At 41.9% G+C, this 27,884-nt stretch overlaps 2 protein-coding genes across 3 annotated transcripts in view; one reads left to right on the forward strand and one right to left on the reverse strand.

Annotated features, from left to right (window-relative positions):
- The window catches only part of LOC308182285 (uncharacterized protein), a 163,928-nt gene that overhangs the window by 20,103 nt on the left and 115,941 nt on the right, over positions 1-27,884 (forward strand). Inside the window, exons 1-2 of one of the 2 annotated variants that reach the window (XM_080566614.1) lie at positions 6,136-9,023; positions 14,099-14,250. In XM_080566614.1, the coding sequence (XP_080422740.1) occupies positions 8,955-9,023; positions 14,099-14,250 (221 nt within the window). In that variant the 5' untranslated portion in view covers positions 6,136-8,954. Of the gene's footprint in view, positions 1-6,135; positions 9,024-14,098; positions 14,251-27,884 lie in introns of those variants that run through there. The other variant, XM_080566613.1, reaches the window with a different exon arrangement.
- Positions 127-27,527, reverse strand: DPT (dermatopontin). Its single transcript, XM_080566543.1, has 4 exons — positions 27,189-27,527; positions 17,127-17,252; positions 6,016-6,123; positions 127-1,541 (listed from the first exon to the last, which is right to left on the reverse strand). Exons 1-4 carry the CDS (start codon positions 27,485-27,487, stop codon positions 1,475-1,477), a joined length of 600 nt encoding a protein of 199 aa, XP_080422669.1. The 5' UTR covers positions 27,488-27,527; the 3' UTR covers positions 127-1,474.

Consider the following 27,884-nt stretch of genomic DNA (forward strand, 5'->3'; position numbering starts at 1 on the left):
CAGCATCTGGCTCTCACAGAAACTCCCTAATTGCCGTCACGGTCGCCAGGAATGACAGAGGGTTTCTTTGTGTGCAAATTAATAAGTTGGTTTATAATCAAAAAAAAAAGGACAAGGTTACAGCAATGCCAAACCTATTATTCATTTATTGGACAAGTGTAGTCTTAATGCTCACACTTGAGGGTATGCTAGTAAATATGTTAAAAATGCTCGGAGCCTGAAAACTGACTGTCTGACAACACTCTTTCCTATGAAGCTTAGTCTTAAATTGGTAGCTGGCCCTTGAGCCAGCACCACTGAAGCCCCTGCTAACTTTGTCACTGACCTCATGAGCTAAGAAACAGAGCTCTAAATTCTGGCTTGTTCAAGAGCAAAAATCCTACTTCAGATATTCCTGGAGGAGATCAACACTCTTTCTTGTTGGATTACAGCTGCACAAGTGCTGTGCAGTCTTCTGAAAACATGGTCACCCCATTTACAGGGAATGAGATGTGCAAGTCGGAGGAACCGAGATCATCTAAGCCATTAACTTTATTTGTCTATTCTAAGCCAAGAATATATTACCGAGGGCAGATGGGTGCTGTAAAGGAACCCACAGTGGAAACCCAGTCCACATGAAAAGCAGACTCCTGACAAGTGCAGGATGTATATTTACTGAGAGCAAGAGTGGCCTGGCCTGCTCCTGGGTTTGCCCACAGCAGAGCTCCCAGGTAGCCATGTCGCTGAAAACTTTTAGGGCAATATAAAGGAGGCTCTCAGTTAAGCTGTGTTAGGCTTCTGTTTTTACTGGTGGGTCTTCTGCTCTCATTTTAATCAGGTACAGACATCTTCCAGTATTGTAAATAGCTGGAATTCCCCTGAGTAGGCAGACATCTGCAGCAACAGAGTTCTGCTGAGAGCTGTAGCAGGTAACCCCAAATGCCGTATGTCAAAGACCTACTGGTGCTGTTTTCAGCACACTCCTAGCTAAACACTGAGAAGCTGGTGGATATCGCTGGGTTGGTTCCAAGTTGGAAGTAGAAGACAGGAAAGACTACTGCATGCTGGAAAGCTTATAGTATGTTTCCACCTCATTTGGAGTGCCTGTGCTGGGAAGCAATTTATATAAAGTTGCTATGTGAAAGTTGTATGTGTTCAGAATGGCTATATATATATAAGTAGAAAAAAAAAAAAAAGGTAATTGTGCATATGTCATAGACTTTTGTATCATTAACAAGTGTGTGTCCTAAGCAATTTTACTTGGGGGATACAACTGCCAGTGCAGCTCAAAGGAATCCTCCAAAACTGCTGTTGCAAGCATGTGGGCTGGCAATTTATTTAATAGCTCCAGAGGGAAGAATTGTATCTTCAGCAGACAGCTGATGAGTCTTGGTACATTTTTTGTGAGCCTAATTGCCCTTCAGCCATATAATCACTGACCCTCATCACACCTTGTCCATTCCCAAGCTTTCCAATTCGGGTATACTCAATCTTTTTAAACATTTTGGAATGGGCAGTCATACTCTGTCATCCTGCAGACAATGAACTTCCACTGACGATCCCTGCATGGGAAGAGAGACAAGAGAAAGATGTTAGTGAGATGGAGAGGGCAACTGCAGTGGGTAAGACCGTACAAGTAAGAAAATTTTGCGCAAGGTATTGTGGCAACAAAAACATCTGTCTGCCATTAGCCAACTTTTCTCTGAGTGCCTGATGTTTTTGTGGGATGGAAGGAGATTAAATATGCCTGATAGTTATAATTCCTTCCCACTCCCCTATGGGATAAGAAATTCAGCTATCTGGATAATCAGGTCTCTGAACATCCTTCAGAAGACAATGACTATTGATGTTGATCAATCCTAAATAGACATAAAATCAGTGATCAAGAGGAAAAGGATGGTTCTGTCTGAAGTTATTGTTGTATGATACTGTATTCCAAAATATGTATGAAGTAAAATATGTGGGTGAGTTTCAAGCCATTTCTAAGAGAGAAGTTATCCACATGGCAAAATTCACTTTTTTTCCTATTGATAGGTCTGCTAGTTAGTAACCTTTATGGAAGATGTGAAGGAATCAATATCGAGAGAAATTAAATTCACTTCTCATCCTTTATCTCCACAAGTCACATATGAGGCAAAAAAACATTTATAGGTGTAGGGAGAGTTCATGTTCTTCCTGGTTTGTGAGTAGTTGGACGTCTGTACTCTTTCCCAGGAGAGTGATACAACACCTATTAACAATTGTTCGTAGGAAGCATGGCTGGAGCAGCAGGATTCAACAGTGGAGGCCAGTGATTTAGTGTTCAATAGCTAACAAGCTGCAAATTTCCACCTTAGCTTATTGTGCACTACATTTCCCTTGACAAAATGTCACGAGTTCAGAGGATCAAATGCTGTCCTGCTGCGGAGCATTCACAGTGAAAATGTTCCATTTAGGCTGTTTGGTAAAGGCTGAGGAGTTTTGATCTAAAGTGCAGTCCTTGAAGATGGCAGCAGTCATTTGAACTGGCGATGGGTAGTACTCCAAAATGCTTCTGAATGTTTGGATTCTGCTAATAGCAATCTCCTAAACCTGAGGCATCGATGGGTAGTGCTGCCATTGAACAGTGGCTCAGCAGCAGCTTTCCTTACAAGACCCTTTCAGGGTCCTGGTTTTCTGGTGGCCAGCTCCAAGAGATGTGCTGAGACATGAGGCTACATCGTACTAATGGCTGCTCCTCTGTGGTTCCATTGCCTGGGTGACTGTGTCCTCCAGTTAGATTAATTTGACTCTTAAGCTCTGTGTGTGCATAAAGCCTCTCATTCCAGCTTTCATTTGCTAAAGTTTTTTAGTTGAAAACTTATTACACTAATTCACAGGTTAATGCTGAATCTCATTTGGAATAGGGTCTGTCTCATACTTGTCAGTAAGTCTGTGCTTAATTATATCGTGGTTTATATTTCTATTTCTTCAAGCCTTTCCTGGATAGGTTTCTACTGTAATTTCTTCATAAAACTGTTACCAAAGGTTAATAAAATGCAAAAATAATTTTTTAGGAATTTTTAGAATTATTTTAGGAAGTCCTCATTTGGACTGTGTGTATGCTTTTCAAAAACACTGTTCCTTTGGTCGTTGAGATACTCAGAGAGACAAAAGAAAAGGTGATTCATGGATTAACAGGATTTTATGGGTCAAAATTATGGCCTGCTAAACTAGCAAGTATTGTCAGAGAGACTTTTATCTCTAAAAAGCAGGTATTGTCATTTTTCTTAGAAAAAAGTCTATAAATAACTAACTGTTTGAAGTGATTAGGAGAGCTTAAACTAAAATATCTTCAAAGGCTTTTTTGTGCCTCTTGTTAGCTCAAGAACATTGCCTGTCATGAGTTAAATAGCCTGAACACAAGTTTTACATGCTTGAAGATGAAAAGCAGTCTCAAAATCTACAATGTGTTTGTACAGACAAGCTGCATGTGTGTGTCATCCTGACAGGCTGGGTCTGGGAGTCACTTCTTTTGCTCCTATTCTGCCTCAGCCACCTGCAAAAAAAAACTATTTAGGATGACAAACATTGCCCGCTTCTGTGAGAGTCATTTGAGAGAGTTGCTGCATGAATCTGAATTGCAAACTGGTATAGCAAGACAGTTTTTCACTTCATGTGCTAACCAGAACAAGTCAGTTTAAGGCATTCTGGGAGCTGGAGGCCAGAAAATTCATCAGCTCAGAAAAACTTCCTAGATCGCATTTGTAAAATGTGTTCTTCATAGTTTTCACCCGCTACTATTACAGGTTCGTCTCTGCCATCACAGCAGTGGTAGGACAGAGTTGGTGGTGGCTTTTCCCTTTTTCAGGTCCTGTGGGACCACAACCTCCTGACATCCCCGTGATGCTGCTGGCCCACACAGGAGGCTGTGTTAAGCTTCAGCACTCACAGGCAGAAATCTACTCAGAGGCATCGGTTACCTCAGCTGCTCTGTTTTCCAGATGTGTCTTTGTGACTCCTGACATTACCCTGGTCCACATCTGATGATGGCTGGAATCCAGCTACAGGGGAGTGCACTGTCTGTATTATCTCTCTGGCTCTCTGCAGGGGCCGTGGAGAACCAGGATTAAGAATAGCATTGGGGAATATTTAAGAGAGAAAAGGAAAAAACAAAACAACAAACAAACAAACAAACAGAATAGGGGTGTTCCTTGCAACCTTATAATTTACTTATCTAACCGGACAAAGAGATACTTTCATGTCAACTATGAAAGTTACTCTTCCACTTGTAGGAATAAATTGCAGACACAGCTCCAGCCTTCTAATAAATAGGCTAATGAATAGGCCAGAAAATTATTGTTATGAATCTGCAGCAACTTGACAGTGTGATATCATTTCTGGAAAGGTCTTATTTTAGGAAATCTTTGAGCACAGGGGATCTCTAGTGAACTCCAGCAAGCTGAAAGCATCCCAGTGACAAAAGCGTCTTGTCTCTTTTGGGTGTTGTTAGAGACAACTTGAAATGTCGGTGTATTTGAACTCCCATTTCTCTCTCCTTTCTCTCCCCTTCTCCTTTAGCCAGACTTGGCAGTGGTAGGCCAGTGCAGTGCACCTTGCCTCGTTGTCTGTGTTGTGTTGGATAAAAAATGCTTTAATATACTACTGGACTGAGGTGTCTGATAAAAAACATCAGCAAAGAAGTAGCTCACAGAGTTGATGAATTAGAGGTCAGCTCGAGATGAAAGACCCCTCTTCCACTGTCAGGTTTCAGTGGCTGCCCACACCTTAAACCTGCTCTGTTAGGATCTCTATGGTTCCGTGCAGACAGCACTGTTGAGTTTATATTTGTTCTAAATTTTAACACTTTATGTGCGTAGTAGAGAGGAGGAAAGGCATCTTTTTAACTGAGCAGGGTGATTACGAATCCATTTGCATGACTGCAGCATCACGAGCTTTGCTCAAGAATAGCAAATTACAAGTAATGATCTGGACCGATCAAGAAAAATTAGTGAATTAATTTTCTGGAAAGGGATCCAAGCACTTTCCTTTGACAGTGGTTCCTGGTGTGGGCTCATATCGGTTAGAATTGTGTTGCAATGGATCAGGCGGGTGGTCTTCTCCTTGCATGCTGGCAAATTCCTCCTTTCTCTTCGAAGAAAGTTAGGCCAAAATGAGTCCCTCATCCCCTTAAAGGACAGGTTGTTCCAGGATGAGTTTTTACCAGCATAGATAAAAGATGCCCTAGCTAGACAAAGGTGAGAAACAATCCTGAAGATGTTCTGCTTTACAGAGCTCAGATTTAGCCAAGCCTACTGTTACTATATATTTCTCTACTCAAATGGACAAGGCAGATGAACTGCTTGTGCATTAAAGTCCTCTTTTCATAAAATCACAGAATCACAGAATGGTTTAGGTTGGAAGGGACCTCAAAGCCCACCTAGTTCCACCCCTCTGCCACGGGCAGGGACACCTCCCACCAGCCCAGGCTGCCCAAAGCCCCATCCAGCCTGGCCTTGAGCACCTCCAGGGATGGGGCATCCACAGCTTCTCTGGGCAGCCTGTGCCAGGGCCTCACCACCCTCACAGGGAAAGCATTTCTTCCTAATGTCTAATGTAGATCTCTCCTCTTTTAGTTTAAAGCCATTCCCCCTTTTCCCATCACTACACTCCCTGACAAAAGAGTCCCTCCCCAGCTTTTCTGCAGGCCTCCTTTAGGCACTGGAAGGCCGCTACAAGGTCTCCCCGGAGCCTTCTCTTCTCCAGGCTGAACAACCCCAACTCCCTCAGCCTGTCTTCACAGGAGAGGTGCTCCAGCTCTCTGATCATCCTTGTGGCCCTCCTCTGGACCTGCCCCAACAGGAGCATGTCTTTCTTACATTGGGGGCCCCAGAGTGTCTTGATACACCGCCCTGGACAATTCGCCGCATGCACTGTGAACTTTGGTCCTCAGAAGTACAAGCCTGACACCAAGTAGTGCTACAGATGATGCGGTGCTGTGTACTGTCTGGGGGAAATAGGAAAGGAAGATCTCTCTCTCTCCCCCTTAATTTCTAGTGAAATAGATGAAAAGCAAACCTGTCCACAGCAGAGAAAGTTGTTGTTGCCCCGCGGATGTAGTAGTCGTAAGTATACATCATCATGTCCATATCTTCTCCATAGTGCCCTGGGTATTCTGTTGTTAACCTTTAGATGAAGGAAAAAGAAGATAAAATAATGTACCATATTAGCTAAAAGTCCAGTTGATTGGATGCTGATCATGATATTTTCCTGTTTCTTTGTAAGTTCATGTTTCTTTATAGCACCATAAGATGCGGTTTTACCTCTATGGCTGCATTTTTCTTCTGCACTATTAATTCATGTAGCTATTTGAATAAATTTCCATAAGTTTAGAATTGTTCAGAGCAGGTTGGAATATTGCATGTGTATACATCTGCAGCTGTAGGATAAAAGCAGCCTGAACAACAATTTAAAGCTTGTCTACTACTTACATCTTTATTGCAGGGATTTGCTTGGGCCTTGTTTCAGTCTGTTTGGTTCACTGCTATAAAGTGCTGTAAATGTTGCCAAGTCAAATAACTACAAACATTTATCCATTTATGAATTATATTAAATAAATGTAGCAATTAATCCATTCCTCTTTGTTCTTTCCACTTTCTGCCTAGCTTGTGATGTGAAAATATTGGCCCGGACAATATTTGTTCAGCGGATTTTATCTAAGAAGCTCAAAGGGCTTCTGCACTTATTAAACAAATTATGGTTGCCGCTTCCCTGGGAAATACAAAATAATTCCGCACTTGGTTTTACAGACATTTTACAGATTAATGAACAGATGCAGGGAGGGGCTGGGACCTTGACCAGTACTTTATGTCAACATTATGTTAGAGGTCGGGAATGGAGACCTGGCGCTCAGTCTTTCCCTGCATTACACCATTTTATGTGGGAGTTGCTAGTGGAGTTGAATCGGCTTCGCTCCAGGACGGCACAGGAAGAATCGGGTCCCCTGTAAGGAAAACGCTGTCCCTGTTGAAATGGTTGGCTGAACTTCTGTGGGGACTAAAAGGGCTAAAATGCCTGTACAGAAATCCTCACACCCAGTTTTCTGACTTAATTCAGCCCAGCAGCAGTACTTGAATGATACTTGAAGGTGGGCCTAGCACATCCCAGCCAAACACTTGTGTGTTTGCACAGTGTTAATTCAGTGGGCACGTGCTTAAGTATTTTACTCGCTTGGAATATAATTTTTGGGATGGTTTTAAGTTTGTAAAATCAGATGCTTTGGTGGTATTTGGGGCCCAAACCACTCACTATTGGAATACTCAGAAACTGAAAGTTTACCTGAAAACTGAGAAACACTGGATTATATATTAGACTGCTTTGACCTAGATGTACTTGCTATAACAAAAAAAATCCTCTGAAATTGCCACCACTGTCTGTATATTTTAAATGTATTTTTGATCACTTTGTTTACCCCTTTCTTATGCTGTTTAAATCTTTGCAAAGCAGATCTGACTAAATTCTGCGTCATTTTCAGCTTTTCGAAGTAAAAGAAAATCATCACTCAGAACATCATTCCAAACCAGTCATTATTCCTTACCAAATGAAAAAATGGATGAAACCTGAAACTCAGGCATGGCTTTACAACATCCTCAAGTCTCAACAGCCAACTTCTCTGAACATCTCTCATTCTCATGCCTCCTGCCCTTTGGCCATAACAGTCATCAAACAACTTATGAACTGTGGTACAAGAACGCCCATGCCCAAGCACGTTGGGAAGCAGAAAATCAGGGCTGGTCACAGCGTTCCTTGTCAGGGCTCTGACTGAGAGCTGGGGGATTTGCCGAGCCCTCACAGCACTGTGTTGTTGATAAGAAATGAGCAGCAATATTTCACAGGTCGTGCAGGCAGCTGCTGCAGACTAGGAGAAATGGAAGAAACTGCATATGCCAGCAATTTTGAGGATGGATGAGTAGGTAGAGTCATCAGTAGGCTCTGCAAGTGGAAAAATCAGAGCTGCAGTATTCGGTCCAGCTCCCATGAAAGTCTGAAATGAGACCACTGTGGATTTTAAGGGAACTGGGTCAGACCCACGGAAAGAATAATTACAAATATTACAAAACTGGTTCTCATGGCTTCTCACCATTTAGGTGGTAGTTTTTCCTAGACTAAAGATTGTCACCTTAATGTGTTTCTGTCAAACCATGGCAAACCTAATTTAGGCGCTATTTCGATTGAAGGCTGACAGTATCATTTTTGCTTTCAGGACATCTCCTCTTGTGTTCCCAAATATGTATTTGTCAGTGTCAGACAGTCTACTGCACAGGTTTGAATACATTTTTTTTTTTTAACCCAGACAACGTCTGACTTGAGTATCTAATACGCCTTTATGACCCCGTAAAAGGACCTTAACCTGAGGATAAGCTGGTCCCTCTGTACAGCCAACTTGCTGAAAGCTCCCCAGTAAGCAAAGAGCTGCTTTGGGGGCTCTGCACTCCATGTCTAGCGCTCTGATGGGAGCTGGAGTATACTTCACAAAGCCTGACCTTTGTTACCTGTTCCGTGTTTTACCCGGTTCATTTCTGTGGAATTCAGTGCCTTGAGGAGGATTTCTGGATCCATAGCCAGAGAACCAGAGAAAATGGGGCTATGTCTGTACTAGTAAATTAAACATCACTGGAGATTGTTTCTGAGTACCATAATTTGATTGCCTAGGCTTGCAAATTGTAGGAACAAACCCTAGGTGTCCTGGTTTCAGCTGGGGTAGAGTTGATTTTCTCCCTAGCAGCTGGTATGATGCTGTGTTTTGGATTTGGGATGAGAGTAATGCTGATAACACGCTGATGTTTTAGTTGTTGCAGAGCTGTGCTTACACTAAGCCAAGGACCTTCCAGCTTCTCACACCGCCCTGCCCGCAAGGAGGCTGGGAGTGCATGAACAGCTGGGAGGGGACAGAACGAGGACAGCTGACCTGAACTGACCAAAAGGATGTCCCATACCATGTGAAATTGGGCTGAAAAATGAAACTGAGGGAATTGGCTGGGGGGCTGCCATTGCTCAGGGACCGGCTGGACATGTGTTGGCTGGTGGTGAGCAATGGCACTGTGTGCCACTTGTTTTGTTTATTCTTTTTGTTGTTGCTCTTTTTTTTCTGTTGTTTTTTATCATTTTATTTCCTTTTTTTTTGTTCTTTCTTATAAATCTGTCTTTATCTCAGACCATGAGTTATTGCTCTTTTCAGTTTTCTCCCCCAGCCCACTGAGATGGGGCAGGGAGTGAGTGAACAGCTGTGTGGTGTTTAGCTGTCTGCTGGGTTAAACCACAATGCTGGGACACTTTTGGCCCAGACCAACTGGCACAGTCTCTGCAGAAAACTCAAAGATGCAGTTTGGGAGTTAGCATGTGTGAGGTACCATTCCCAACAGGCAGGATGTGGACACCCTGTTTTGAAGAGTAAGAAAGTTTAATAGTGTGGCTACTTCCCTATGCTAGAGAGATCCCCCTTATATAATTTTAATTTGTAGCCTGAGCATCTGATAGTGCATCCTTGAAGATTCTTGGGTCACAGTAGGTTTTTAAAATGTGACATAAGGACCAGATATGGATCAGGATTTCATTTCACTTTCCCCCATCAGCTCCAGGTTTTGGGGCTTTTTTTGCGCTATTATTTTGAGAAGACACTAGGACGTGTGTTTATATATGTTCCACCAAATGTGTTTCATAACATCTGTTTGGCATTCAGCGAGGAAAATGTTCTGTAATCTTGACCAGCACTATGTTCTGGGCAGGCCAGACTCTGCAAAACACAAGGTTAAAAAGCTGTTTTCAGCTCTACTCAGAGGCAGAAATGAATAACTGAGAGTCAGTTCTCTGAACTTACTTCATGAGCCTTTCACTTGAAAAGTAAATCTGATGACAAGCTCATGAATTACTGTGAAGGGTCCTGCAGACCTTTTGCAGAAGCAGGCAGTGTTATTCTGAAGTGAGTGGATGCAGTAGGGAGAACCTTCATTTAGCTTCCCACTCTTTTCTTTCTGCCTGCTATCATTTCCCCCTCCCTCTCAACTAACATCTCCACATCGCTTTTCCGCCTCTCTCGGCAACTCTGCTAAGATATGTTCAAAAAGCAAACATATACAATTACAAAAAAAAATAAATAAATAAAAGGAAAAAAAAAACAAGCAGGGTCGTGATCTGCTCTGAAGTTTTTCTTGTTGTATGGACAGATGCCTATTGACTCCATTTGTTCTGGAGAGAAAAATTATAAATAGTGCTCTGAAAGCAGTGTTCAAGTTCACTTGGGTCTGTGTGGTCTGTCTGTCTAATTCTGTTCTCTTTGATGTTTGCTGCACTCATTTATGGAACCGTTCCCTTAAGCCCGTGCATCTCAAGGTCATCTGGATACAGCGGTATCCTTTGGAAGGAAATGCAATTTGTTATCCGCAAAGCAGGGCTCTGCGGTGTTATCCAGCCCTTCTCTGTTATCCCTGTTTTTTGGAAACCTGGGGATAAGTCTCACAAAATGTATCTCCCAGAGAGATCACACTGTAGAGTTTAATGCATAGGGATATTAAGTACTTGGTTTTCTTGTCACGGAAGGGAGAATGGTCATTTAACTCAGCATTAAAGGTCTTCTCAATGCAGTCTGCCTGGCACAGGACAGTGCTTCCCGCAGCATTTGTTATAGCTCAGTGTGTAACTTTATTATCAGTCTTTTGACTAAAAATACAGTGTTTTACTCAATGATGTGATTCTGCATATCATCTTTGAACTACCTACCAGGGTCATACAGACAGATAATTTATTTACAGATGTGGTAGTATGTGTGAGCCACATGTGGCAATGTGTGGTTTGTACCCAAGAAGACTCATGAAATAAGTAAGAGACACCTTTTGCCCATTGGTGAGGCTTTGCCTACCCAAAGGAGTCTGGAAGAACAAGGACATGGCCCATTTGTGAAGACCCACAGCAATGTGCATGGATGCACTTCTGGCATTGACCTCTTATTAAAAAAAAAAAAAAAAATGGATTAGGGGAGCATGGAGAAGCCTGGGAACTGCTGGGTGCTGAGACAAAGCTGCTGCTGCCATTTGGAGTGACCTAAGGCCTCCAGGGTGGTGCTTTTGGTGCCCAAGAGGGTACATGAAGGAAAACAGAGTAGAGGCTTGCAGAGCAGCAGTGGGAAGACCTGTGTTGTATTGATCTCAGCATCTAGGCACTGAGTAGTTTAATGTCAAAAAACCCTGAGGAGCAAGAGGATCAGTCAGAAGCTTGCAAGCTGAATTCAGTGGAATTGTTTCCTAAAACCACATATGCACAAAGGTGTTAAGTTTGGGGAATGAATTGTAGGGGAGGAAATAATAATGTGAGACTTCTAGCAAGTGATTGTCTTTTCATTCTGTAACATCCATTTGCAAGAATTAGTACAGAAGACAAAGGAATTTTGCTCCTGCTTTGCAAATCTATTTCAGGTTATTATTAGTTGTATGATGTTTGAACACAAGTGGCTTGGAGCAGCAGAGGCATTGCTGAGAACAAAAAGCAGGAAATTCTACATTAAAGGCTGGGAAAGAAAAGCTTGTGAGAAAGAATGTAAGTGGTTCAACATGTATTAGGGAAAGCAGGAAAACCTGGCAGAAAAGGTATTTTTCATAACAGGGTATTTAGCTGGTGTAGAGTTGGTGTGGTATGGCATCTCTTCTGACTGGTTTCCACCCCCCACCCATCCCCATGTTTTTCTGATATACTTTACTATAATCCTATAAATTTTGCTCAGGGCAGGAAAGGGAATGAAAAAGTCAGGATCTGTAACAGGATTACTGTTGTTATTATTGTAGTCTGAAAGTAGTAATGTTGTTTATTTTCCATGGAGAAGAATGACTACATTACGGATTAATAAAAAACACAGGGTTATTCATTTAGCACCGAGAAGAATGCTTTGTACTATTCTGCAGTGATCCTTAGCACTCTTTTAATGATTGACTTCAAAGATAGTTATCATGAATCTATTTTTCACTGATAAGAAGATCTGGTCACACCAAGGCCTTATTACCCCTTACTGAAGTAAATGGCAATTGTGGGTATACCTTGCCTTCAGATATGAGGCAAACAAAGGAAATGAGTCTTTTGAAATATCAAAGAGAGCCAGTGGTAGAGCTCATGGTTTCCTGCTCCAACTGTTAAAAATACTTATTCCCTGCTAGTAAGTATGTTGTTTTGGAGTGTGATACCCTTTTCTCTTCTTGTGCAACTAGCAAGATGAATGGTGGTTCTCTAACCTTCATTTTCCTCCTCATTGCTGAACTCTTCCTCCAACAAATCCACAGCCAAAAGAAGGAGCTGTTTCATTTCAGGAGGGAAATACAAGCTTTAACGTTAACTTCCTGACCTTTGAGGACAAGGAGTGTCCTATGCATGGCCTTACTCTTTCAGATGCTATTTTATAAGTACTTCAAGAATATGGATTTCCTCAAAGAATTTTGTTTCAAGAACTGTGAGCCTGCATGCCACATTCAATGAAAATGGGAATCATGTGCCTCTTTTATCAATTTCAATTCATCCTCCAGCTGGAAGACAGCAGGCATTCCCTCTTAAAAAGCATGCTGTCCTGAAAAGCCAAAGAAGGTCTTAGTAAACTGACTACAGAAATTCCTGCCAATGAGTCCAGTACAGATCCCAGGTTGTTGGCCTGCCAGGGTAGGAGAGATGTCCTGGAGCTGCCCTAGAGATGAGCAGTTTTCTCATGCAGCCATGCCACATGTGTTTCTGGATTAATTTCAGGCTCCAGTGCTGTTCCTGTTGTGCTCTGAGACCATAGATTCACCTAGGCACGTCTCTACTGTTGTAGTGAATACCATAGACTCTCACAGGGCTGAAGAGCCATGAGGTCAATGCAACGGGACCACAGCTCTTGGAGGCCCACAGAAAATAGTGCAATTCAAATAAAAGCAGCAGCTGAGAGCTCAGGGCATCTTCTGCCCATTCCTCAAGAAAGATGTGTCTGACGTAACATTAGTCAGCTTTCCTGTGTTAAGCAAAGGCCAAATGTGCTTCTCCTAGGATGTTTCTGGAAGGTAGTCCTGGGGATTGGACTGTAAGGTTTTACTGGGGTAACTATACAATCAGTAAAAAAGGAGCAGAGGGGAACTGAGTTCTCCAGAAGTTTATTTTTCCTCCACATCTATTCTGACTTCACTTCCTGGTTTTATATCTCTGCTGTTGGTAATCTCTGAGAAGCCTGCTTAGGATCTCGTCAGTTTCAATATGGCTTTGGAGGCAGGTTGAGTCAAGAAAACAAATAAGTTCTTTAATCCCCATAGCTTTTGGAAAAAGTAATTGTTTGCCTGGACAATGTCACTGTGACAGAGAGCAGCCACAGCTCCAGACAGACCTTCTGGCACATGGACTGCTGGTTGTTTGGAGAGGGGAAACAGTCGTAAACAGTCTGTGCAAACTTGGGGCTGCTCTGTGACATGTGTTTGCTTTTGAGAGTATGGAGTCAAGCTTTCAATTTCCTGGCAAAGAGAAAAATCTGAGGTCTAATGGGACCATTTAATAATGCTGTCTCTGCATCTGCAATGGATTTGTTTCCTTTATGGTTTGAATAAGCATACGGTTTATTTTACTGTGGTAGCATTCCCCAGCCAGGTAAAATAATTGGAGCTTTTCTGCCTCCTGTGGGGAATGTTAATTATTTTCAGAATGGTAAAAATGTGCAGAATCCATGACAAGGCTTGGCATGGTAATGAAGGAAACAAAGTACTTGTAAAAAATAAAATAGCAAATGCAAAACTATGAGACTGGAAGAGATTAGTATATTTATTTGCAGTATGGGCTTACTGTGCAGGTAAACTGGGAATTAATGGTGAGAAGATAAACTGTGAAATAGAAGTGAAGTGCAGGGACCTCAGAGTAAGTGTGTAGATGCTACCAAGCATCTAAGTCCTTAAGTATGTGTTTGGCTTTAACCGTGTGCTTAAATTAAGCAAAGTGTTTAAGTGTGGATTTCAGTCTGCATGATGGTGTCATAAGTTAGTATTCCAATAAGTGTCAGCAGGACTTAAACAACAGAGAAGAAGGTTCTGGCTGTAAAAACTGGGTCAAATTCTAACAAAACATTTGCGTGGCTCATATTCATGGGGGAAAACTGTCTTTTTCATTGTAGGGAAGAACAGCTCGTTTAAGGACAAATATATTCCTGAAGAAGAAGAGCCAAGAGAAACCATACATAAAGATCATCTGTCTTGTTGTTTATATATATTTGCCAGAGAGACATGTAAGGAGGCAACTGGAAGAAGAAGGGATCAAATACCCAAGGTGAGAATTAATTTAAAGCAAGGCCCTCAGTACATTCAGTTTTCCTCAGATGTGCCTTTCTCTCTATAGCTGGTTTCATAATGAGAGATTCATTGCAAGTTAAAATTCAAGGCTCCAAAGAAATTCTGCAATGTAGATTGTCTTTTAATCCAATATGTGGATTTTTCTGTGCATCACACATGATCCATGAGACACCACAGTCATCGCATATTTTCCTGGTGTTATTTTTCCACATAGCCGTATACTGATAGATGCCTTTGCATGAAATTAAGCTGCTTCAACCAAGAAATATGAGTCAGCAGCAGGTTAATAGCCATTTCACCACAGATAGTTTGTTGACAACTAGTTTCTGGAATAGAATAAATATCATTACAGGCTTGGGTAGAAAATGTAATAAGATACTATACACACACACATTTTTATTGTGTTTTATATGTATATACGTTTTGAGGTATTACCCATGGTAGCCTGGAACTGTTTGGCAGACTGTTTGGAGAACACAGTCTCTGTGGCAAATGAATCTTAAACTGAGTGCAAGATACAGATCATAAGGGTGATGTATAAACAAGGTTTTTTGACAATATCTTGGAAATGCCATTGGAATTGGAGTTTTGAGTAAGAGCCCCTGGGCTTAGTGAATGGGAAGTCTAGTTGCTGTACATTGAAGTTTAGCAGTTCAGACAAGTCATATCTGTAGTACTAGAAGTGGTTCCAGGGCATGGGGTTTCATGCTACCACATTGCAGTTCATGTTGTTCATGTTCTAGCATAAAAACTAGCACTCCCCCAAACACAGTCTGGATAGAGTAGAGGAAATAAAACAGAAAAGAAGCTGTTCTCAGGAGACAATGAGCAAGAGACCACTGTTTTGGAGAAGAGGGAGAGTTTAGCTGCATGATGTGGGCCTGCCAGCCCACTCTTCCTTCTGTTTGGGATCACAGGATAACTCTGTCAGAAGGAGACCTCAGGAAGTCTCTGGTACAGCACCCTGCCCAAAGCAGGGTCAGCCACAAGGTCAGACCAGGCTGCTCAGGGCTTTTTCCAAACAGGTCTTGAAAGACCAGTAGCTTGAAGAGAACAAACAGAGCTCCAGATGGAGGGATTGAGGCTGGTAATACCCGGTGCCAAATGGTTTTATAATGTACGCATGATCACATACTACACGTGCCAGAAGCTTTTTGCAAGCCAGGTTAAGATCTTTCCAGAGGTTTTGTACTGTGATGTCCAGTTCTCCACTCCCAGAAGGATGTGAGCATATGGGACTTCTACCATGCTTAGGGGCAGGAACACTTCACCTGCCTTTGAAATGTTGCCTTTATCTGCATGGAAAGACACTAGCTGCTGAGCTCCATAAGGCATTCTTTTCCAAGCATGAGAAATGGAGTGTTGCCACTGTTTTGAACAGAAGGGCAGTATAGGAGTCTGTGTACAGCTGGGATGGAAAAGCAAGACATCAGTAACCCCAAACATTTACATTTGGGCTTTGCACTACTCTGAATGCCAATATGCAAGGCAGAGACAAAGCTGTTCCAAGTTGTCAAGACAACATCTGAGGGAAGCAGAACTGTCAACAACAATAAAAGAAGTCAAAGAGGATTTATGCTCTTTCACTGGAAATACAGGCAACATTGGAGGAGTAAGAGAGTTTAGAAGAAGTGCTTAAAAATTAGTTTTAGTTTTCCTCAGAGGGAAGAGTCTGGGCAGGTATGTAAATAAACCCTGAGGTAGAAAGCATCCGTAGGCAAGGTAGGCTGGAAAGGGGGCAAGAGAATGTTCAAAGACTTTTATAGAGTTCCTGTCATTTAAAATCCTTAAAACATAATAATAAATAAATAAATAAAACATATCTATTTTCCTCCTCGCTGCAAAGAGACTGAAGTCTGCAAAGCAAGGCACTGCTGTTGTGTTTGGCCAGTAGCCAGCCAGACAAAGAAAGACCAGGGGGCATGTAAACAGTTTGTATGCACCTTGATGGGAAGTTTACTTCAAAGCTGGGTTCTGGAAGCAGAGATTCAAACACAGATTTTTCCGCCTTTTTTCTTATTATTCTTATTTATTTACTATTTATTTTTAAGTTCAGGGGTTATTCTTTGTATCAGTGAGAATAGCTAGATTAATAGCCCTGGAGCCTAAAGTCAGGAGTTCTGTTACACAGACTGGACAGGAGCAATATGATCTTTCCCTACACAGTCTGCTTCTGCACTTCCATCTCAGTTTAGAGGAACCATGCCCGGGACCACAGGGAAGCTCAGGATGTGTAGCTCATTTTTCTATAGCCTCTGTGAGGTTGCCAGCACCAGTTGTGATACTGAGTTGAGGTGAGGCCACCTTTTTGTTAAGTTTCAGTATGATCAGGAGCTCATTTTTACTTTGGGCCTTGAACAGCCGTGAGAGGGGGAGCAATATTTATGTACTAAAAATACAAAAATCCCAGGTTGTCAGACAGAGGATATTTTTTTTTCTGAGGTACCTTGAAGGAAGTTCAGTATTGTAAGTCATCATGGTAGAATAGTGTAGCACAGAGATGCTCATGCTCCTGTAAATGTGTTGGATCAGGTAATAGGGGCTATATTTGAAATGTAGTTTCACTTTGGGAATTCCTGTCATAGTTTCCAGCATAGCTAGGCTGTTGTTGATACCCAGATTTGTTCATTTAGGGCTAGCTACTGTATTGTATTGTTCAAAGCTCTCATTCTCTTCCCTGAAGTCATGGATCCTCAAGAAGCCTGTGGTCAGTTTGGAAATAACTTATTTAGTCCCATAAAACACAGTTAACTTTTTCTTAAACAATTATGTTGATGGGCCAAGTGGCCAAAGACACTTACAGGAACTGCTGGGGAAAAGAGACTAATAGGTTTTGTTGCTTCTTGAACTTACCAGCATGAATATGGGCATCTCCGGCTGTAGCGGCAGCAGTAAAATTGCCATTCGCGGTCAAGCACAGATGGAAAATACTGGCTCTGGAAACCAGCCACCAGCCCATTGTTTGAGCAGGTCTGGTACCTAAAAAAGAAGTGAAAGAAGAGAACTTGTAAAGAAGACGTTGTCTTAGATTCCTTACTAGTTTCAAGCACTTTTGAAAACAGCATTTTTGATTCAGGGCGGAAGCTAGGGGTTTTGCTTTGTATTGTGAAGCATTGGCTGAACATGCTGTATATTTAGTTACCAGTTTATATAAGAAAGCAGCAGTAATTGACAAATAATGTCTTAGTGTTTACATTGCACTTAAAACAGTTTTAACTGTTTTTAAGTGTTTAAACATTCCAATATGTCAGTGAAACAACAAAATTGTTGTGGTGTTGCCATTCTCAACTGTTTACAAATCATGAGACTGACTTCAAAGTAGTCCATTAATACCTTTACATTGGAGTTTGAGCATTTGGAGTTCACTGGAGCAATTTTTTCAACTGCTTCTCTACAAAAAAGATACCTTAGAAACTTTTATATGAGAAGTTCATTGATTTATTTTATTTTATTTCTTTCTCAATTATTTTTTTCAAGGAGAAGGCAGTTACTGCAAAACGTTATAGGCTTGTGATGAAATGATGATTTGATTACAATCATATCAGGAAAATTGAGACCTAGGTCTTATGAAATTATAAGACTAACATAAATTTTGTGGAAAATCTGTTTGTACATGCTTTCTGTGTACTCAGGAATTCTGTCATACAGGTAAGTCAGTGCCTTCAAGGAGAATATGCATGGTCTCCAAGCATGCAAATACAATCTTCTCTTTCTGCTCACCCTACAAGTATCTGGACACTGATACCCAGAGTAATTGAAGTAATAATCAGAGTTTGAAGAGCTCACTTCTTTGAGACTAAAGACAAGGAGAACAAGAAAACAGACAGCTCATTAACTCAGATGATGAGCACTCATTCTCTCAAGCACCCTCCTAGCCTCATTGTTTCCCTGTTGGGGAAAATTACAGGAATTCAGTTTCTTCCATTTTCTTTCTCTCTTTATCAAGGAAAAGTGTAGCCACCTGTAGCAAACCTTCCTTGTGATACCTTAAACTCAAATACATTGATATATCCAAGAAGTAAGTTTATAATTAAGAAATACCAAAAAATAAAATAATAATAATCACAGTTTCATTCAGTAACCTCATAGTTTATTTTCATTTTTTTTGTCCTATGAGAAAAGGCTAAGCAAGCTGGGCCTGTTTAGCCTGGAGAAGAGGAGATTGAGAGGGGATCTTATCAACCTCTATAAATACCTGAGGGGACAATGTAAAGTGGATGGGGCCAAACTCTTCTTAGTGGTGTCCAGTGATAGGACATGGGGTAATGTGTGAAGGGTAATGAACCACGGGAGGTTTCATCACTATATGAAGAAGAACTTCATTACATTTCAGGTGACAGAGCACTGGAATGGCCTGCCCAGAGAGGTTGTGGAGTCTCCTTTGGAGATATTCAAAACCCGCTTGGACTAGGTGATCTCTGGAGGTCCCTTCCAACCTCAGCCATTCTGTGATTGTGTGATTCATGAGCCTTTCCAGAAAGAGACACACATCGTCTAACACTTCCACCTTTGAGCGAGAGGTCTCTTCTGTATGTCTTTTCCATGGTGTTGTGTTGTTCAGACAAGATTATTTACATTTGTTTGTATCCCCGCATCTCCCACGTTGCTGGGGTCACTCATATGTGCTGTGCTTTGTAGACTCCTTCAAGGACCTTCAGAATTAAGCAGTGATGGGGACTCTGAGTTGCTAAGGTATCACACCAAGTAAGGCAGTTTGGCTCACACTCAGAGGATTTCAGCAGGACTTTGATAAGAAGTTGCTCTGTTTTTTGGCACATGGGCCATGGGAACATATGGCTAAGACTCTGTGTAAACATGTTGGATAGTTTCAGATGATTGGTGTTATCCTGATGGAAGAAAGGTTGATGCACAGAAATATTGGGAATGAATGTACCTGTTGCAAAATGAGCACTTTTCTGCATTAATCCATGTAAAGTAGAACCAAACTTGTGTCTCTTCATTTTCTTCTTCCTCCCCCGCTTCCAGTTGCAGGCATTTCCTCTGTTCCCTTGTGCCCTGGGACATTTTCAAGCTCTTGTGCATAGGTGCAATACTGTGACTATTTTGTTCCCTCACTTCTTTTGCATTTCCTCACCGAGGCTTGGCTTTGCCATGCAATTTTCCATTTCCACTGATCAGCACTTGATATTCCTACCCATGTTTGTCTTTGTGGGAGGTTCTTCATTCCCCTTTTCTCTCCCCACCTGGTCACATTCAGTCTGGAAAGCCCTGCTCTCCTTTCCCTACAACTGTTTTTATTCTCGTGACACTTTAATACACTCCAGTGTTGACAGAAAGATTCGTTTTCAGAGAGTCGTCTTAGGTGGACCTTTCTCTTTATGGAGGATTGAAAAAAAATGTGGCTAATGTAACACTCCCATGCTTACATATGTAGGTATTTGAACACCAGACTTCAGGAAGATTTGATTATTTTTGATCACGAGTCTATGTTCTCATTAAACGTGTGTGTTGTTTTTTTGTTGTTTGTTTGTTTGTTTTTAATATATATACGTATACTTGGAGTCTCTTTAAAAATTAGTTTCTTAGATGCAGAGTATAAGTGGAAATAAATCACGCCTTATAATTGCATTGATATTTTATTTTAAAAACATTCAAAGGAAAATGTGAAATGATCTTTTAAGCTCATGTTCATTTCTTCCTCTCTAATTCTGTCTCATATACATAAAGTACTGCAGTCCATTTTTCAAGCTCAATATTGGGTTCAGTGAGAGAAAGATAATGGTGAAATTGAAGTACTTTTCTTTAGCTTTGAGATAATACAAGATTATTTTTCTTCCAGTCTTTATAATTTTCAAGTCAAATCCTAATATTCCTCTAGAAATGAGGAAGTGCTCTCAGAAGCTGGAATGCTTATTTGTGAGTTCGTGTAAAATCTTTTCTTCTGTTTTTCTTTTCCCAGTTGGCCTCTTCCCTACAATCAGAAAATAACTCTTCAAAGGAAACAAACAATCCCCTCCCCACACACCTTTTTAGTCAGATGCTGTATGCGCTGATCTGAAAACAAGACTTAATTTGTGATGATTTCTTCCTTCTGTGTTGAATTCACTATTCCTGTCACAGTAAATCCTGCAAACACATAGGGTGAATAAAAACCAGTGATTCAGGCCCTTTGGTTTATGGCCAAGTTAAAAAATGTCCTTTTTCACCAAACCCACTCTGTAGTACTTTTTGTTATAGAGATAATTCAGAAATACTGTTGCTGGGTTCTCTTCATTCTTGAAGTCCTGACACTGCTAAGATACCTTTTAGAAGGTGAATGCAGAAGAGTGTGAGAAACCAGCTGGAAGTGCGTGGGGTTAAATTTGGCAATGGATGGGTTGTTTTCTTTTTCTTGTTGGCTCAAATTGCGTTGCATGAAGAGTTGCCTTTCGGAGCTGGTACTGGGAGAAGAGGAGGTAAGCTGGCTGGTAGATGGAGGAGTGGGCAGATTGGTGGCGGTGAGGGTCAAGTGCTGTTGAACGGGAAGTTGCCCTTCCCGTCCCTCGTTTACATCTGCTGGAAATGTCAGCTGTGTTTTGTGGAGAGTAAGTTGAGAGCCTTATTCTGGAAGGTGTTCTGTGTAGTAACAGGTAGGGGTGTGGTGGCTGAGACTTCCCACTGCCTGCTGCAACTGCTGCGAAAAGCCACTCCTTCGCCAAAACTTCTTCTGACCGGGTTAGTAATTAGTGTTGTACAGTTCGGCCAAGGCAAGCAACCAACGGGTGCATCTGCATTACCAGTCTAGCTCAGGTCAAGACTGCACTTCTGAAGTAAGTGTCCCAGCCATCCCTGCTTACTGCTCTTTGGTTCCCATTGTAAAGTGATCTTGGAGCATGTAAATTGAATTCCATGCAGGTGAAACTTAACTGGAAAATTTATTCAAAAGCTTTCCTTGTTCTCCGATTCACATTTAGCCATGGGACCAGACGAGAAGTGGTCTGAAGTAAACCCACTCAAAACATGTGTGGATTTTGGGTGCTGTGCACGAACTGTTTCACCCTACCTAACCACTTAAATCATCCCACAGTATTTGCAAATGTTGATACAGTCTCAGAAACCAAGTGTATAGCACCTTGACTCAACAGTTGCCTGCCAAAATGAAGACAAATATTGCTTGCAATAGTATTATTGTTTTGAACAAAAGCACCATTTGTGGGGATACTTCATACTTACACCTGTGTCTTATTTTTGTTCTTTGCTAGACAATGCCCCAGAGTGCTGTGTCCCATCTAATGCTGTGTTGTAAACCCATCCCTGAGGCCCTCTGTCCCTCAGATGTTAGAAATTAGCCGGCGTAGCATGCATATCCTGAGGATGATGACCCAAAGAAGAACAAATCTGTCAAGCTGCAGTAATGGATACTTTTAGAGCCTATGTTGAGCCCCTGCCATGCTGATGAGGTAGCACTCCCTAAAGCTCTCTGGAAACATGCAGTCTGACACACAGTAGGCATGTGGTCATGGCGCATTAAGGGCAGTTTGTTCCTTATAACAGGGTTACCTGAGAGTGTTGTTCTGTGTACTCCCAAAAATCCCACTTTATTTTTTGCTGTGGAGCAGATGGCTTCTGTAAAATTTGTATCATTAATTACTTTAAAGCTGCCTCTCTGGAGCCTGTCAGAGCAGAATGGCTCTGTATATTATGGAGAGATGTCAGACATGACGGACTGACCCAGCAGAAATAAAGCTACATGCTTCCGTCTGCAGTCCTGCCTGGAGTGCACACGGAGAGAGGTGGCCTAACCTCATGCAGCTGGTAGGACCATGGCCAGAGTGTGGGAGGCATTTGATAATGAGATGTTAGATATGCTGTTTTCCTGTAATGTTGTTTCACCAAAATCTGTTACTTTCAGTATCCAAAAGTTTTGGTACAGTTTTGGAGGGGGGGCCCTGTCCCGTAGTCCCAGGTTATTTTTGTGGACTGTCCTCCCTCTGTGTAATTTGGTTAGCTGCATGATGAAAGCTAATTTGATGATCCATCTGTTGTTACAGATGAGTGAGGAGAGAGAAGTGGCTGAGGGCAGGCTCAGGACACTTGGAACACTCACAGTCAGACTATGGGAACTACTCTGTGTTTGATTAGGCCGTGCCAGTCTCCAGCAGCCACTTCTACAAGGAGTCTTCACTATCTGTTGTGGGGTGGGGAGACATGTTGTCATCCACTTCCACATGCCAAAGGCAACCTCTCTATGAACTTCTGCTGTGTTTTTATTTCCCTCACAAGAGCCAGATAATCATTCAGAGGTAAGTGCTGACTGTCCTTTCTCCTCACTGTGCAAAGGGAAGGCATGGTCATAATCCCTCTCTTGATTTCTTTCTGACAGGTGTTGGCGATACCTCCCTACCCCCAGAAAGACTCCCCTTCTCTGCAAGTGCTCCCATTGGACTCAGTTCACTGCAGCTGTGCTAAAAGCCTGGAGCACTACCCCTTTAGCATAAACCTAGGATTGTGGAGAAATTAACTTGTTTGTGTAGACAGCACAAATGGGGATATTTTAAAAGGCAGCTTGATTATCAGGCTTGGGTAATACAGCCTCAAATTTGAGTCTTGGGATTGGTCAGAGATGGAGAACAAAAACAGTTCCTCACAGATGTACTGGGGTGAGCTGCCAGCGTCTGAACAGGAGGCTATTACAGACACTTCCTTCCTTTGCTCATGGTCTGTCCTTGCACCCAGTTTGTGGGAAATAGGGTTGCATGCCTGCTTAAAGGATCTCTGTGTGTGTCTTTGTGTGCATAAAGAGAAGGCAAAGAGTGAGATGGGAATGGGGTTGGAGAATCTAGATATCCGTTTTTTTCCAAGTCCTATCCAAACACTTTCTCAGAAGCCTAAACAAGGAAAAGAGGCAATAAACCTGCATGAAATAGCACTTTGCTAGAAATGTTTCTACTTTGTGCTGTACGGATAACCGGGAGTATACTGGGGATATGGCACAGTTCCATCTCATATGCGGTGTAAAAAAAACATTTTCTCCTGGAACGGAAAGTTGCTTTTCACTTACAAGCTTTAGTTTATTTAGCTTATTTGCTTGTTTCATCCCTGTCCTTTGATACAATCACTTTTAGGCCAGAAAAATTGTTTTTCTTAAGTACCTTGTTCAAAGACTGGTCTGTGGAGACAGCTTTGTAGTATCCAGGGGAGCACTGAAGTAGTCTCGCCAACTTAGACTTTAGATCTTACATTTTCTTAGGTGGTGAAATACCCAAGGTCAAACTTCCTCCAGTACAAGTCAAGCTAAAAACATATGCTTTATTCTGTCTGAAAAGGCACAAATCCTTGAGATGTCACAGCAAATAAATAAGTATAAGGCCAAGGACTGTGTAGGATGAGGGGATGTCCTGAGGACTTCTCTATTCCAGACATGAGTATTTCCAAAGTATTCAGGAACAGGTTCTGCTCCCAGTGTTGAATAGCATCTGGCTTAGCAGATAGCCTCTGCAGAGACAGTAGGGCCAGGAGTAAGTTGTTGGGACAGATTTAGCAAAGCCTTCGTATGCATACTTAACTTTAAACATATTCACAGATTTATGGAGCGGAGAAGGCTGAGAAGAAATTAGTCATCTAATCAAATCTTTTGCCAAAATTTTCCATATGAGTCGTATAACATGTTCAGAGGTTTCTCAGCAAAACACAAAAGAACACAGGTTCAGCAAAGCACAGAGGAACATGCTTTCTTCAGAAGTGCAAATGCACATAGATGATTTGGTTAGATGCCTAATGTGGATCTGTGTCATTCCCCTCTTTTTGTTGAATCCTTTTTTTCATATCTGTAAGATGCAAAGTCTTACAGGTTTAATCCTAGAAGTCCATATAATACCAATATAATAATAAGTTAGTGTAGGAAGTAAATTTACCTAAAACAGCTCTGTCAGCGATCCCCTCCTGCCCTCCAATACCTCCAGCTCTCCCAGCCCTACACCCCCTACATTCATTTCAACCATTTTCCCCATAACGCTAATGGCTTTGTATTCCTCTCAGTTTTCTCTCTAAAGCTTTTTTTGGTTTGTTATCTTTTCTAAAGAAACCTCGCTTGGATTTGGCTCTGTTTTGCAGCTGCACAGCAGTCAGAAATGGTGATTTGTGAAATGCCACAAACATCATTTGTCAGAGGTCATTTTTTTTGGTTTCTGCCAGAAACATTTTTTTGGTGTTTCTGGGACATGGCTGAAAAACTGGAGGGAATTCAGAGGAGAGCTGTTCATTGGAAACTTAAAACTTGGAGAGGAAAACTAGAAGAACAGAGATGTGTTCCGTCTGAAAGCAAAAGCATGGGTAAAGGTGAAGCATAGCTGCAACCTACCAAAAGATTTTGCAAAGATTGCAGTGTGCTTGTTCTCATTACTCCATGAAGGTAGGGCAGGGAATAAAAAGCCTCAATTACAGCAGAGGGCACGTAGCTTAAATTATGGGAAAAACTTGGCAATTTTGCGGTTATTGTGAAACAAGACATTGAATATCCCTGGCTGTGATGTGCAAGGTGAGACAAAATACGCTGTGACTGCAGCTGAAGAAGAAATATTACAGTTCACCCTCCCAGGATGGGAAATGGACTAGATAGCCCAGCAGAGTGCTGTGTCAGCTGATGAGAGGATGATATATTGCTCACAAACACATTCGTTATTCAGGAAATCAGTGCAGAAACAGAGGTGCCCAAACAGGAATTGATACAGGTTATGACTCATATTTGTAATCCAAATCGATTACTGAGTGAATCTTTTTAGAGCTTGGGGTGGCTCCAAGTAGCACTGAAATGGGTATGGAAGGCAGAAAAAAGAGGCAGCTATGAGAAGCAATGTAAAGACTGCCAAGAGAGAAGATGTGGGATTATCAAAGGCCCCACAGATTTCATCTGTGCTCTCACACCAATGTGAGCTTTGGGTGTGGTCTCGGACACCCCATTCTGGTTTTTTTTGGCTGGTCCACACTGACTCCAGTCCGGGATGAGTCCTCTGGGTTCTTGGGCAGCAGCGTTTGGGAACAGTGAGGGATGTGCTGATATGCTACAAACCATCCTCCATGAAGCACTATAAATGCAACCAGCTCAGCCCTGTGGTACAGAAAACTGCAGAACATGACCTGGCACAGCTAGCTAAGATGTACAGAAACAGCCTAAGAAATTAAGAGCATAGATTCACCTTTGCAAAGAGATGTGTGTTCCCGAATCACTTTGGTGTATTTGACATGCCATCCCCCACCCCCCCCACCCCCCCTTACTCCACCTCCAAAATAAGTAGAAGAAATAAAGAGATCTATGCAGAGTAGACAAATAGATGTAAGGATGTCAGACTGGAAGGGTCATCTAGGGAAGAAATAACTAGAATAACTCCAAAAGCTAGGAGGGTGAGTTAGAGTTAAAAACATTAAAGAGGGCTTGGACGAGAAACATGTTTGGAAGAAAGATAGGGTTGGGTGAATGGCAATAGGAAACATAAGCAAAAAAAAGGACAAAGTGAAAAGAGTTTTTTAAGAGATGGAGAAAATAAGATTCAGATGGTATGCTTTGGATGTAATCATGCTAAGCACACGGAGTGTGATGATGAATATGGCTCCATGGTTCAGCTAGCAGAAGAAAACATTCTGTATAGACTTGTACACTACCCTGTTTGTAAGAAGTAAACTTGAGCAGTTGCTGTCAGGGATTTTTGGAAAGAGAATAACCATTTTATTTTGAACAACAGAAAGGTCTAATTCAAAATTACTATGCAGTAAGTGGAAATTGCACCAATGTATGAAAAATGAAGTCACCCAGTATTATCACAATGTCTTCTTTCTGTCTGTTTTGCAGCCCTCCCCCTTTCTTTTCAGTTCTTAAAAGAGAAGTATGGGGTCAGTCTTTTTTTCCTTAGGAATTGCATCAGCCATAGGAATGTACCACATGGTAAATGAAATACTATGAATAATTCAGGGAAAAATTTTGAATCATTTAAAAAGCAGAAGCTCAACATTTCATTGTTAACCTGTTCCCATATGATATGAAATTTGCAAAAGTCACATTGCAATTTCTGGAGCAAACCCATTTAAAATATTTGAAAATATTCTTGCATTCATTTCATTTTGTCCAAATAATATTTCACATTCAGAGTTTCCTGAAAATGTTTCACATTTCATGAAGAAATCAGTAGAAAATTAAATATTGGTTATATACTGCCTAAGCATCAAATGCCATACATATTTCCAAAAATTATTGTGGCCACAAAATAGGATCACTTTTGCCTGTAAGAATAACAGAAAATGTAATGTTTAGTGTACCCAAAGTGGCTGTACGAAGGAATTAACATGATCTTCTGCTATCATTATCATGGATATATATGCTGTCATTATCAGGGGTATATATGCCACCATCATCACTCGTTAGTGTGGATTTTTGGTTCTTGTAATACCAGCATGACTAGAAAACAGCCTTTGACTGGGCCTAAGCCAAAAAGCTTAGCAATGAAAACACAAAGAGAAAAGCCAGCGCAATACAGAATTTTTTTTTTCTAGTGATAAGAACAGGAGGTCGGTGTCATGAGCTAGACAGTTTGTTCCCCAATTTAGTCACCGATTCAGTGTGTGGCCTTTCAGAAGCAACTCTGTCCTGTACTCTCTGGAGGTTCGTGCCTCATTTTCCTCACCTGCAAAGTGACATTTGCGAGACCAAACCCCTTGGCAGCTGAGGTTGCAAGTGACCGAACAGCACAGCACACTGAGACCCTCAAGCAAGAAAGCACTACAGAGAAGGCAGAGGGGATGCTGCTGATCACCCTCACGCATGCATCGCGATTAACGGGTCTCAGGCAGTCGGTCAGGGCAGCGAAGCTGCTGGCTAGGATCGCGTTACTGCGCATTGCCATCGCTACGGCTGCAGTACGAGCACCCGCCTTCCAGACGGGGTATCAGGGCTGCGCCCTCCCAGGACGGTGCGGGGTGTCCTACCATTCGGTTCCCGCCCTGTTGATCTCTTCCCACCAGCACTCTGTCGGCTCACCGAGGCTCTGGGCTGCCGGCATGCAGGCGTAGTTCCACAGTCTGTCGGAGCCTTCCTTCTTGCTGAAGACACTCCTGATGGCCACGATCACCTGCCCATGCGGGCACTGGAAGTTGAAACCCTGCCGGTACACATTGACCCATTCATCGTTATCTCCATAGTTATAGGGGCCATAGTAGTAGTCACCATACTGGCCCCATGCCACTGTTACCAGAGGCAGGAACACCCAGAGAAGGACAAGGTCCATCCTTAGGATGTTTCTGGCTTAGAAATGCCCCACTGGTTTGTTGGGCTGGCCCTTTTATATTGCCTCTAACATTTGGCTTCCAGATGTTATGCTTCCAGATCCAAGTGCAATGTGTCATTGCTTAGCAAAACTTCTCTGAGTTACAGACACGTCCAATTGCTTTTAAGGTGGAATTCTGCAAGTACAGTAACTCTGTAGGCCCTAGAACAGGGGCTTCCCACCACCACAAACCATATACAGTCCCTTACGGCAGAGCTACTGTATACAGCAAGATGCACGTTGTAGTACAGCTGTCACAGACATCCCACTTTTATCTTCAAGACAGCAGTTAAGTTTGAAAACTACTTTATTTGAAATTAAAGCTCTATTTGAAGTAGCTGTTTTCCATCATTAGTAA

The sequence above is a fragment of the Anser brachyrhynchus genome, assembly GCF_964034855.1.
Source record: "Anser brachyrhynchus genome assembly, chromosome: 1".
Lineage (NCBI taxonomy): Eukaryota > Metazoa > Chordata > Aves > Anseriformes > Anatidae > Anser > Anser brachyrhynchus.